Source organism: Gopherus flavomarginatus, chromosome 7 (genome assembly GCF_025201925.1).
Source record: "Gopherus flavomarginatus isolate rGopFla2 chromosome 7, rGopFla2.mat.asm, whole genome shotgun sequence".
Taxonomy (NCBI): Eukaryota; Metazoa; Chordata; order Testudines; family Testudinidae; genus Gopherus; species Gopherus flavomarginatus.
The window spans coordinates 105,576,648-105,590,763 of record NC_066623.1 but is presented as its reverse complement, the minus strand read 5'-3'; the positions used below and the strand labels follow the sequence as shown (position 1 = coordinate 105,590,763).

Genomic DNA, 14,116 nt, shown 5'->3' with positions numbered 1-14,116 from the left:
TGAACTGGTATCAGACAGTATCTTTAAACAAAGGACACTAATGATTCTAGCTCCCTGGTAGCTACAGGCCCAATCATGCAAAATCCCAGGTGCCTATTGGGAGAGGCCTAGAGTCATGCTGAAGTCAGTAGAAGTTTAGGGGTCCACTCCTGTTGAAACCAACAGGAAGTGAGGTCACTCAGCACTTTTCATGATCAGATCCAAGTGCAGTTTTCTGGACATTAAGGCTAGATCTTCAGCTCTGCTGATTCTCCTTTGTGCTGCTCTCACAGTGCAAAACGAACTTGAAACCTGCCCTAATTATTCAGTTAAGGATTACCCTGCCATGGGGCTACCCCAGTGTAGGAGGAAAGCTGGAGAATGCTGTGCTTTGATACTTCCCAGAAGTAAAATGGCCCCTAAGGGTTTTTTACAAGCTGGTGCAATTTAAAATAGCCCTTTGGCTTCTCTATGCTGTGCTATGGGTAAACTGAGACTCTTGGGATCAGTGTGTCAGAAAGCTACCTTTGCCTTCTCAGTTGTGTGGAGTACTTGACTGGCTGTACCTGAGGATCTGACTCACAGTACCTGGGTCCTGCGCATAACTTGCTATGTACTCTACAAACCTGTCAGATTATGAAGAAAGGAAAATGCAACAACCCCTTTATTCTTCCCGCCACTATTTAGCATCCTGACAATTGCATAGTAATTTATCTGTGGGTTTGCTATTTTTATCTCCAGAATAATGTAGTGTGTAACATTTCTGATAAGCAGCAAAGAATCCTGTGGCACCTTATAGACTAACAGACGTTTTGGAGCATGAGCTTTCGTGGGTGAATACCCACTTCCTCAGATGCATGTAATGGAAATATCCAGGGGCAGGTATATATATGTGTGCTAGCAAGCAAGCTAGAGATAACGAGGTCAGTTCAATCAGGGAGGATGAGGCCCTGTTCTAGCAGTTGAGGTGTGAAAACCAAGAGAGGAGAAACTGGTTCTGTAATTGGCAAGCCATTCACAGTCTTTGTTCAATCCTGAGCTGATTGTGTCAAATTTGCAGATTTTCTGATAAGGTTGGATGAGCACAGCACGATCACTCCAGCTAAGCCACAGATCACCTTTCGCAGTGGGGATGGGGTTTGATCTTTTGTACTCAGTGGTCAATGAAGGTTGCACTACATAAATCCATATTTCCTGGGATATACATTGCCATACAGATTATATAAGTAGAGTATACTGTCTGACTTGAAGCTATTCAGTTCCAGAAATGCCTTGAAACACAGAGCTGAGAAATAATACCACTTATCAGAGGGGTAGCCGTGTTAGTCTGGATCTGTAAAAGCAGCAAAGAATCCTGTGGCACCTTATAGACTAACAGACGTTTTGGAGCATGAGCTTTCGTGGGTGAATACCCACTTCGTCAGATGCATCTGACGAAGTGGGTATTCACCCACGAAAGCTCATGCTCCAAAACGTCTGTTAGTCTATAAGGTGCCACAGGATTCAATACCACTTATGTGAATCCATTTGGTATAAGTACCTGCACTGAAGATTTGCTTTAGCTACAACTGAGTCCTTAGAATCTAGTTTGAATAGTTTACACAAAGCAGATCTGGCTTTGAATCACTTCCATAATACTAGGAGGTCACGAGAAGTTCATAATCTTGGCATAGGCCTCTGAGCTTATGTCTCCCCCTTTGGTGAGAACAATTCAGCATCATCTCAAAGTCAAAACTTTGTTTTTTTACTGTGAAAATTACTCTTTTATTTGAAAGGAGACACGAGTTAGTGTCGATTGTGATGTAGTCATTTTAAACTGACAGCAGAACTTTTAAATTTTAATGGTCTTTCTACTGCATCTCTACCTGTCTTTCTGGTGGCATGCAATAACTTTGATCATTTGGCTGTAGTATTTTGTATGTGGTGTTAACGGAGAGAACTACCAAGCTGAAAGGCAGATCTCAGCTCCCTGGCAGATGCTTATGGAATCCAGCCAGCTCTCCTGCAAGTGTAGCAGGTGCTTGATGGCACTGGATATCCCCTAGTGGCCAGTGAGGAACTACATATTCTGCTGTCCCCACCAGGGATACAACATCAAGGACAGTAAGGGAAGTAGCAGGGTGACCAGGATGGGGGGGAGAAAGTATTTTAAAAAGGGGATAAATCCCCTCAGGGAGACAGATTATTGTTTCACTTGGCAGTATGTAAATGGAGAATTGTTTTCTTTCCTGCTTTCCCAAGGAAACTATCCAGCCTTGAATATCTAGATTTGTCCAGCAATAATCTTTCACAAATCCCGAGTGGCTTACCTCGAAACATCGTCCTCCTTCACCTGGAAAAGAATGCAATTAAGACGATTGGCAGGGAGGTCTTGATCCAAATTAGAAACCTTGAGTACCTTTTACTTCACAACAACAAATTAAAAGCCCGAGGGATCCACCCGCTAGCCTTCCAGGGTTTGAAGAAGCTGCACACTGTCCACTTGTACAACAATATGCTGGAAAGGATTCCCAGTGGGCTACCTCGGCGAGTGAAGACACTTATGATACTTCACAACCAGATCTCTGAGATTAACAGGAATGACTTTGCTACCACTTACTTACTGGAGGAGCTAAACTTGAGTTACAATAAGATCACAAGTCTTCATATCCATCGGGAGGCCTTCCGCAAGCTGAGACTGCTGAAGTCCTTGGATCTTTCTGGGAACAACCTCCACATACTGCCCTTCGGCTTTCCAAAGAACTTGCAGATTCTGAAACTGAAGGAGAACGACATAAGCACCATTCCAAGAAGAGCCCTGGCAGGAATGACAAAGCTGCAGGAGCTCTATCTGAGCAACAATAAACTGAAAGTCAATTCCATTCACAGGGGAGCATGGAGAGAACTCAGCAGTCTCCAGGTAGAAACACCACCTTCTCTATTGTATTGATAATATGGATGTCCCTTCCTTATTTGCTTGGTCCAATTCAGTGAGCATTAATGCTAGGTTCAGATTGGCCCTTATTTTCTAGGCCTGCACATTAAGTGCAGGACAGTGCAGAAAGGGGAAATTATCTGATTTTAAAAGACTTGTGGCAGAGTTGTCCTCCTAAATAGAAAGACAGCCGCCTTTGTACTGTTATCAGAGGAAACATAAGGATTTCTCTGGTCCTGGACTCTGAAGCTGTGTTCTATTTTCAACTGGATATTAATGACTCATGCAGCTAAAACTCCAGATGCCGCCATAAAAATGCCACTCCTCACCCGCAGGGGTTTTAAATAAGCTTTATTGTGTAGAGTTCTGAAAGGAGGGACACTGGGAGGCAAGGAGTGCATAAACAAAACAAGCTGTTAATGCACAAAACATCCATAGCAGCTTACAGTCAGACAAGCCAAGCTGTAGGATTTAGCAGCTCAGCTGGGTAAGGCACCTGGATAGCAGTTAGAAGGCCTGGATTCAATCAACTGCTTGTCCTTTAGTTAATTGTCAGGGAAAGTTGAATAGAAACATAAGGCAGGCAGGAACAATCACGTTTGGGATATGCAAAATGATCTTGCAGTTGTCAGTAGCTGAAGGATTTGTCTGCATTTCCTTTTAGGCAAGAGCCCCATTTCCTGCATTAAAGGGTATTGCTCTTGTCATATGGCAACCATCCACTGTACCTACATTAATGCACTGTAGGGAGGGAGCTTTTGTATCTGAAAGCACCACAGGGATAAGAGATGCAGAGCGTATGTGATGCTGGTTATCAGCGTAAGGGCTTCAGACATGCCAAGAATTTTGATTTGTACAGCAGTTCATCTCATGTTAGTTCTGCTCTTGAAGTCTATGGAGAAAATGGTGCATCAGATTTCAGGTGGTATAAATTGGCATAACTCCATTGAAATTAATGGAGCAATGCCAGTTTATACTAGGTGAGGCCCTGGCCCATGATTTTTATCATACCTTTTTAATTGTCTTGTCAACTTGGTGCTTTTAATGAAGGCAGGTAACCTAAAGTGTGACTTACTGTATGTTTGTATTTCAAAGCTGGTTAGTTCAAAGATGGAATTTAGTTTTGAAGGATGATGTTACCAAAGAAGATTACAGATGGTGGGATTGTTTCACTGTAGTACTAAAGACATTTATCCATCCTAACCCATCTGTTTTCAAACCAAACCAAACCAAATGCTCTTAAGATCTTGGAAGCTTTAATTATTAAGAAGAGATAAGCTTCTGTTATCTATGGGTCTGATTCACTTCAGCATAACTCTGGTTTTATGCCACTGTCACACCACTGAAATTAGTGTCAAGCCAGAGAAGTGCAGAGCCCCTTGAGTCCAGCTGTACCCTACTACATGGTAAACTCTGTTCAAGAAAAATGATTATTACTATAACAGGCCCTTTTTTTTCTTCAAGTAGCCTCTAAGAAGGTTGCATTTGGCACACTGCATTTTTTTGAGTGACTTTATTACTTAGTTATTTCTCTTACAGCATACAGTAATGTATACTTCATTAAGGGGTTGACCCTGCAGTTCTTACATGAGTAGTCCTATTGTGGCAGGTTTGACAAATTATAGCTGAGTAAGGCCCCGATCCTGCAAATACTTATCCACATGCTTCACTTTGCACATGTGACTATTCCCACTGAAGTCAATGAGCAAAGTTAAGCAAGTTTGGGGCCTAAATCCAGAATGAATGTACTGAAGTCAGTGGAATTCCAGATTTGCAGTAATGGTAACACACAGCAGTGGCTAGATATTATGGCAATTGGTGCTACACAAATATATCTTAGATAGGGAGTTGGAGAAATATTCGGCCCATTTCTTTCTGTAAGACTGCACATGTGAGTAAGGGTTGTGGCATCAGGCCCTAGCTAATAGCTAACACATTGGTCTGTAAAGTAACTTTGAAAGTAACATTTGAAAAGTAACTTTAATCAATGAAGTGTTTGAGAGAATATCATCCAAGGAGTTCTATGCATAATTGAAACCCAGTATGTTTTTCATTCATTTACAAACAGGCCTGGACTAATACATGAGGATAGGGATAGAGAAATGTAGGGGCCCTTAAAGAAAGCAGCATGATCTTTGATGTGATACTGCTAGATTAAATAGCACTGTGGGAGGACAGGACCCCCTACAGCTTTAGCTGCCCAGAATCCTCCTGGCCACAGTGATCTTGACGTGAAACGAGGTTCGAAACCATAAAAATCCCTCCACCTTGAACTGAAACTGAACCTTTTTACAGGGTTGAAAATGCTCAGTCTCTCTCTCACTCATTCACTCTCTCTCTCTCTTTCTCTCACACACAGACACAGATACACACACAGATACACACACACACACACCCCTACCTACCTACCTTTTTTCAGGTGATTTCCTACTCACATGTTCAGACCCAGTAATCCGGGATAGGTTTTGCACTTGTACCTAACTTCTGGATGGTTACCCATAGTGATAGCTATCAATACCCATCCTTTTGAGATTCACACATCATAATCTGGTTCACCAGTAATGAAATATGGTTGGTGCTGCTGCTGTCTACACTCATCTCTTCAGTTAACCCCTGGCTTTGACTCTTCCTTTCAGCTATTAGATATGGGTGGCAATCAGCTGATTTCTATTCCATCGGACTTGCCAGGATCCCTAGAATATCTATATCTCCAGAACAACAAGATCACCATGGTATCAGAGAATGCCTTTGAATCCACACCCAACATAAAAGGAATTTTCCTCAGGTAAGGGAATTTTCTACTTTGAGTCTGCACACAGGATTGTTTGCTTTATTCTCTTTTGTGATTGCTTGCTTCAGGGGTGTGGGGAAGGGGAGGCATTTAAAATCCTAGCTTCTCCTATGGGCAACTTGATCGTACAGTAATCCAGGGTGCAGCTAGGTTTATATGCAGTAAGAGGTCATGTGTGCACCTCATACACTCACTCTGCTTTGAGTGCTGCATCCTTTTAAATTTCAGTGTTTATAAGAATGGGTCAGGCAGATGGATTAGAGAGACTGTAGGATGTCAGTATACGTGTTTGTCCTGTGCCCAGATATAGCCAGGAACTACAAGTTTGGAAAGTCTAATTTTAACTCAGTCAGCCTTGCCACTGATTTTCAGTCCTGAATATCTATAGTATCGCAAATAGAAGCTTGTTAGTGGTTTGGGGGCATGCATGACTATAACTTTGCACAATGTGTGTGTTGCATTGGCAGTTTTGTGGGGAAGGGGTGAGCCCATGATATGATTATGAACATGGGTGGCATAGGGTGATTGGCCTGGCCCTCTTAGAGGGAGTGAGATCCAGTGAACCTGGATTGATTACCTGCTGCCTAGTTGAATTTAAGGGGAGATATCTTGGCCTTATAAAGTGGGAGTCAGCTGTGGGTTGGCAGATTCCTGCAGACACTGCAGGGATTACAAAGGCTCCTGCAGGACCCTATGTGAGCAATGAGAAAACATGAGTGGGGAAGGTCTGTAGAGAAGGCCATATTCCAGGTATGGGATGCTGAGAGAGCAAGAAGACAGACCCACAGGGAGAAGGGACTATGTGACCAGCTTAGCACTGGGGTAAAAGAAATAAACTGTAAAGAGAGGACAGACCCTCAGAGAGGAGGGGCTGGGCCCAGTTGAAATTGGGGTGAAGACTTTGTAGGTTTGAGTTCTATTTTGAATGACTTTGTGCAGCACTTAATGAATTGGACCCCAGAAGGAGAATGTTTTGAATATATGGACCATGTGGACTTTTAAAGGGGCCTTGAGCGAAGGGGAAATTGAGGCAGACTTTTGCAGAGGCACCTCTGGCCACCAGGAGGCAACTTGGGAGTGGCTGACAGTTTGACAATTGATCTCTGTAGCATTGCAGATTGATTGGTCTAGCCCTGATGTTGTGTAATAACTGATTTTCAATAACCATTTGAAAGTGCCCTGCAGATCTTTTGGGAAGGAGCATTTTCAATCCTGTGCCAAAAAACTGACTCTGATTTCTATTATATGGTGGTGTAGCTGTGCTGGTCCCAGTTTATTAGAGAGACAAGATGGGTGAGAAAATATCTTTTATTGGACCAACTTCTGTTGGTGAGAGAGACAAGTTTTCAAGCTTAAACAGAGCTCTTCTTCAGCCTAGATCTGAGGAAGAGCTCTGTGTAGCTTGAAGTTTGTGTGTCATACCAACTAGGGTTGCTCCTTTCTAATGGCAGGTAACTGGACCCCTGAGGCCCCGCCCCCTGCTCTGCCCTTCCCCCATAAGACTGCACCCCTGTCGCTCGCTGGATCATCTCCACCCTCCATCTCCCCTTCCAGCTGGGCTCCCTCTGCTCTGGGGCTGGGATGAGAGCTGCTGCAGCCTGACAAGAAGCCTGCCTACAGGTAGAAGTGGCCCTGGCTGAGCAGGGTCTAGTATCAGTTAATGACACCATGCCTCCTTGCACCCTGCGGTAACTGGACTTTTGGTGTCTGGTCAGTACATCTGACTGGACACTGCCAAGTCCCCTTTTCAACCAGACTTTCCGGTCAAAAACCGGGCACCTGGCAACTCTATCACCAACAGAAGATGGTCCAGTAAAAGTTATTACCTCACCTGCCGTGCCTCTCCGATTTCTAATATCTCTCACAAGTCTAAAGAATCTATAGTGCAGAGGAAACACATAATAGCATACATTTGTTCAGCTCCTCGCTCTAGTCATTATTGTTGCTACAGAGGTTGGGGGAGACCCCAAAACCAGCATGCCATGCTTGCTGAAGACGAGATCTCTTACTATTGGTAACAATCAGCAATATTACAGCAAATCTTTTCAACGTGGCCGTTTGTGCACTTTGTGCGAAATGTGGGGCCACGTTCTCAAGTGTGCTATGGCCACTTTACACAGTTCAGGCAGCACAAATGGCCCAGATCACACATAAGTGGCAGGGCCATGCAGACACATCCCCCGCTACCATTGTCCTGCACTGAACAGAACTTGCCTGCAGAAGAGTGACTGGAATGTAGGGATAGAAACCCAAAGTTTCAAACTAGTTCATGGCCTTATAGTCAGAATTTCAAGTTAATTAAGGACAGAGACTAGAACTGGGTGAAATGTTCAAAATGAAAAGTGAAACTCATCAGCTTTCAATGCAAACCCCAAACTTGGGCCAAGTTCACTCACTTCTATAAACTTTTCAATGAGTAAGTTTCATACACGCCTGGGACAATTTATTTCCTGAGCTCTGTTCAAATTCAAAACTCATGAGCATGAAAAGCCCTACAAATGAAGAGGTCTCAGTTTCCCACAGCTCTGACAGAGACTTAATATTTTCCCATCCTTTTAGCTCAGGAAAAGATTGCTTCTTTGCTTTGTAAATCACTGCAAACCTTTAGATATTGATGTCTATCCAGGATGTAATTTAGATTAAATAGCATTGAACTAGAAACTCCACTAGATGAAGAGTTTGTTTTTTAACTATATACTTGGTAGGTGTAATGGGCCACATACTCATCTCATCTATACTCAGCATAAATCCAAACAGTTGTGACTAACTTAAATGGAGTTACTCAGGATTTACACTAATGCAAGTGAAATCAGTTTTTGGTCCAGTAAATGTATGTATTTTTATTATTCTAAGAGACTGATGTTAGCAATACTGCTCACAGGATTTATAAAACCCCTGGCTAATATGGAATATTTGATTTAATCTGATATTTTATCCCTGCAGTATCGTGTTCGAAAGCCTGGGATGTGCATGGCCTAGTGAGCTTTATACGGTCTGATCTTATTCCTTTATATGCAATTAAATTGCTTTGTGTTACCTACAGATTTGAATAATCCTTTCCTGGATAATTTGATTTGCTTACTATGCAATAATTTAAAAACCTATTGTCTTTGAATCCAGCTGCTCAGGGTTCTGAGAATTTAGTGAGAACTTGGATGCAAATCAGAAACCAAATTTATATAAAAATGTGTGTATATAAAACAAATACACTAAAATGTCTTGCTATAGTATTTAGTAGAAGGCCTTGTCAGCCTAAGAGATATTTGTCAACAAGAAGCCGTTAGTCATCATGCTATTGTTTTACAATGGTATGATGACTAAGGGCTTCTTGTTGACAAATATCTCTTAGGCTGACAAGGCATTCTACTAAATACTATAGCATCTGGGAATATTTAAGAGGATACAACAGTGACTACATTCAAGAGTGATAGGCCATGCAATAGACATGAAGGAGCCTTAAAAATACATATTAGTGTGTATACATTGTTTACAGATTATCAATTGTTGCACTTTGTTGTGTTTCTGCAGGGAGCCTTTGATTCAGTATTTAAGGGGAAAAAAACAAACTATCAACAGGTGTTCTTGAGTCTCATAGACAAACACACTATATTTTGAGAGAGACATAGTAGGTGAGGTAGTATCTTTTATTGGACCAATTTCTGTTGGTGGAAAGTACAAGCTTTCGAGCTTCATAGAGCTCTTCTTCAGGTCTGGGGAAGGAAACCAGAGTGTCTGAGCTAAATACAAATTGGGATGGATTGTTAGGCACAAGGGTTTACTCACCCTGTAGGAGATCACTTAAAATGAACTGGGCAATTTAGGGTTAGGCAGTGTTGTGTGTTACAAATTGTTGTAATGAGCCATAAAACCAGTGTTTCAGAGTCTGCGGTTTTTAGTGTCCAGCAGAGTTATGAATCTAAGTTGCCAGGCTCATCTTTTGAAAGTATTGTGCAGGTTTCCTTTGGAGGTCAAGTACTGAGAGGTCAGATAGGGAGTGATTGCTTTGTGACAAGTGTTCGTCCACAGGTGACATGGTATTTTTGTCTGCGTGAGTTCATTTGAGAGTGTAGTGATTGTCTGGTTTCATCTACATAGTTAATGTTGGGGCATTTGATGCACTGGATAATGCACTCAGCCACATGTTGTGATAGGTGTGTGTAAGACTGATGAATCTTGAAAGGTGTGTTGTGTGGGATTTTGATCATTGTAGCAGAGGAAATATGTCTGCAGGTTTTGCATCTGTTGTTCTGGCAGGGTTTGGTGCCACTTCAGTTTGGTGTGTGCTGGTCTGTGGGGAACTTGTCTCTGCACAACATCTTCAAAAGCAAGCCTGGGAACTTAAATTCATAACTGCTAGATGGATAAAACCATGGACACAGAGACACTGGTTTTATGGCTCATTACAACTATCTGTAAAACACCGCACTGCCTTCTAACCTTCAATTGCCCATTTCATTAGCAGTGTTTCTCAACGACCAATCTGTGGACTGGCACCAGTCCCTGAGATCTCCCTCTTACAGTGTAGGAAGGCAGCAAGCTGGTGCCTGGAATCAAAAAGGTTGAGAGCGATTACCTCACCTACTTTGTCTCTCTCATATTCTGGGACCAACATAACTACAACAACTCTGCAAACACACTATACTTTGAAACTTAGGACATGCAGCTGGTACCATTTCCCTATGGGAGGGAAAGTACTGGGTGCTGGGATAAAGAAACGTATGGGAGACTTTCCAATACTGTGATTTTTCTCTGCTGTGTAGAGCTGTAGAGGTTAGGGGCAAGGTAATAGATGGAATCTGGAACAACTGTTTCTCTGACAGCCAGATCAGTTGGAATCCTAGTGAGCAGTTACTCTGCATATCATTCACATTTTCAGGGTTTCCCTGCTCTAAAAGTCCTTTGTCAACTGTGGTACAGTTAAAAATAATCAGAGTATATAAATAACTGCCTCACCTGGCTGTTCACAGATCATTACCTTCCATTTCTTCCTCTACCCATCCAGAAGGGCCAAGTCCTCTGGTTTTACTCAGTCCTCAGCCAGAAGTCTCAGTTTAATCAATGGGAGTTTGTCTGAGTAAAGACCACTTACGGACTTCAGGATTTGGCCCCTGCATTTTGCCATCCAGGCTGTTGAACCTGGGACTTAAAAAAAAAAAAAAAAAAAAGAAAGTCCACCTTTAAATGGCCCTACTCTCAGAAGTGTCATCCTATAGTCAGGCCAATCAGCATTTGCACTTTGAACAATGCTACTTCTTTAGGCTGGTACAGTACTTCTTAGAGTGGTATTGTGTGCCAGGCTGAAGCTATGGCAAGTTTGTACCCAGGTTACTTTCTAATCTCCCAGTACTCCTGTGTTGGTAGAAGGTGTACTGTACTTAGCATCTGCAGAGATTATATATTGTAACATAAAGGCCAAGTTCAAAATTAGAATGTAGCACACTGCAGAGAACAGTTATTTTAAACACAGTGGTCGCACTTTTGTTTTGAAGGTATAATAAGATAGCAGTTGGAGCAGTGAAGGAAAGTACATTTCAAAGCCTAAAGCATTTACAGGTGCTGGATATTGAAGGGAACTTTGAATTCACTGATACTTCAAAGAACAGGGATAATTCAGAAGAGGAGGAGGAGGAAGAAGAGGAGGAATCAAGATAACTATGAACAGACTCAAGCACAGCATGTGGTAGGTAACCATCCTGTTATACCTAATATATGGAGATATCCCTATCTCATAGTGCTGGAAGAGACCCTGAAAGGTCATTGAGTCCAGCCCCCTGCCTTCACTAGAAGGACCAAGTACTGATTTTGCCCCAGATCCCTAAGTGGCCCTCTCAAGGATTGAACTCACAGTGCCAAGCTTAGCAGGCCAATGCTCAAACCACTGAGCTATCCCTCCCCCCACTCAAGGGTCCAATCCTGAAACCCTTACATAAGTAATCTTAATTCACAAGAATAGTGCAATTGAAGTAAATGGAATTACTCATCATGGGTAAAAGCAGCAAAGAATCCTGTGGCACCTTATAGACTAACAGACGTTTTGGAGCATGAGCTTTCGTGGGTGAATACCCACTTCCTCAGATGCTATATTCACCCACGAAAGCTCATGCTCCAAAACGTCTGTTAGTCTATAAGGTGCCACAGGATTCTTTGCTGCTTTTACAGATCCAGACTAACACGGCTACCCTCTGATACTTGTCATCATGGGTAAGAGTTGGAGTGCTGGACTCAAGGACCCATCCTAAAATATAATGGGACAGCGATGGCACAGTCAAAGCTGGTTGGAAAATTTCTCTTAAAAAATCATTGTGTATCTGGTGTTTATCAAAAATGCTGGACAGACCCTAGCAGCCTCTGATTATCACACAGCAGTGGCAGCAGGAGCACTTGCCTTTTCAATTTGCCCCCATGTTATGTCTCAGGAATGGCCTGGAGTAATGGCCTCTTGGGATGACAAAGTCTCCATGCCCACTTGCAACCCTCATTGATACCAGTGTGGCTCTTTGATCCACTCAAGTAGCTGGGCTGCATTTAGAGGCTTCTGTCTGCTGATGCCTGTGAGATAATGGTCCTGGTCCTGTAGCTCGAGGCTTATGCTTTTAGATCCAGATATAATGACCCATCCATAGCATCACTCTTACATATTCACATCCAAACTTTCACCACCCCTTCCAAGGCTGAAACAAGAGTCCAAGTTGTAGTGGGGGTGGTATTTGTATAGTTAGCACTGTCCATTGTGGGCCGCACTGAAACCATTACTATTCATTTCACATAGGTTCAGTGAAGAGCCTCCAGATCATGACAAGTCCAGGTCACTACCTCCCTGGGCTGATTTGAGCTGGTGACCTAGAGATGAAGAGCTCTGTATCTCATTACCAATCTGATTAGCCAATTAATCCCTCTATTTGAACTTTTTTCTCTTTTCTATTGTACACGATAAGGTGGAGGAGCAGCAGTGTTTGGAGACCATTGATTATTTAAAAGTATAATGGGGTTCAAAAAAGAATTGGATAAGTTAATGTAGGACAGATCCTTTAATGGCTATGAGCCATGATGGTCAGGGATGGAACCTTAAGTTCTAGGTCTCTCTAAACCTCTGACTGCCAGAAGCCAGCATTGGATGACAGGTGATGGATCTCTTGATAATTGCCCTGTTCTGTTCAGTCCCTCTGAAGCATCTGGCACCAGTCCCTGTCAGAAGATGGGATACTGGGCTAGATGGAGCATTGGTCTGACCCAATATGACCATTTTTATGTTCTTCTTATTGTTTTCTGTGCAGTGCTCTACTCTTAAAAAAAGGATTTTTATAGGTGGGAAGGTGGCAGGGGTCAAGGTACATACGAGCCTTTTGCCACTGGAGACCCAAGCTCAAATTTGGATTTGGTTAGATGTGAAAACAAATGTAGTCTCCACCTTGGTAAATGTTTTCATCTTAGAGTATGGAACAATTCAGTACTGGGGATTGTCTACTTCAGCTATCAGCGTTGGAACAGGGCAGGAGCTACTGGGAAAGCCAAGTATTAGATCCATGCCTATGTTATCCATAAAAGTACAAGAGAACTGGTGGTCAAACTAATCTCCTAGGAAAATAGTTTACACTTAATAACTCAAGGTACATTAAACCTTTTAGGAAGTACATCTCTGTTTTGGGCTGGGACACATCTGACTTCTGTCAGCATGCATTAAGCTTACTGTGTTTTGAATCACAAGCTCCAAAGTTATGTAACTCTGATTTTTGCCTTCCTTATGTTTTGCAGGAAAACATATGGAAAATGACATATATTCCTGTATCTATATATAGATATACTGAGAGCACTTAGAGAAATGTGCGTGGTGAACTACACTCAGACTATTTGTTGTGGCACTGGGCCAGGCTTGTTGATTAAGGCCTGTTATAGTGCCTTAATCAGGGAGAGACCCTGAATGCCATCCCAAAGCTTCCACTTCATCTTATACAAGACTCTGGATCATAAGGAATTGCTCTGGAACTCACAAAAGCTGGCTTTTGTTTCTTCTTTTTCTCTTCCCCTAGCATTTCCATCTATAACAACAATATGGGACTGTTTTGAACACATGCCTTCAGATACTGTTTTTGTCACTCCATTTTAAATGAACCATATATATGTTTTGTCTCTTTTCTCTCACCTCAAACAGATTGATAGTTAATCAAGAGGGATGGGTATTTACAGTAGCTTCATCTGTGGAGCAGTATGTGAGGCATCTTCATCACCAGACTGCAATAAGAACAACCAGACTGCATTAATCCATTCCTCTGTTAGTACAATATGTATATTTGGATGAGAAAAGCAAATTAAGGCTGGATCCCATAGTAACTTATCCCTACTATCAAAGCCTGCAGTATATGCCCATGTTAGAAAGGTTTTTAAAACAAATCAACAACTCTTGTACATATATAAAAAAGAGAGGCATTTTTACA

At 42.3% G+C, this 14,116-nt stretch overlaps 1 protein-coding gene across 4 annotated transcripts in view; it reads left to right on the top strand.

The window, feature by feature from the left end:
* PODN (podocan) overlaps window positions 1–14,116 on the top strand; it is a 38,580-nt gene extending 24,464 nt beyond the window's left edge. For 2 of the 4 annotated variants that reach the window (XM_050962439.1, XM_050962438.1), the window contains exons 8-11: window positions 2,221–2,878; window positions 5,530–5,678; window positions 11,174–11,364; window positions 13,437–14,116. In XM_050962439.1, the coding sequence (XP_050818396.1) occupies window positions 2,221–2,878; window positions 5,530–5,678; window positions 11,174–11,336 (970 nt within the window). In that variant the 3' untranslated portion in view covers window positions 11,337–11,364; window positions 13,437–14,116. Of the gene's footprint in view, window positions 1–2,220; window positions 2,879–5,529; window positions 5,679–11,173; window positions 11,365–12,453; window positions 12,832–13,436 lie in introns of those variants that run through there. The other 2 variants (XM_050962440.1, XM_050962441.1) reach the window with 2 other exon arrangements.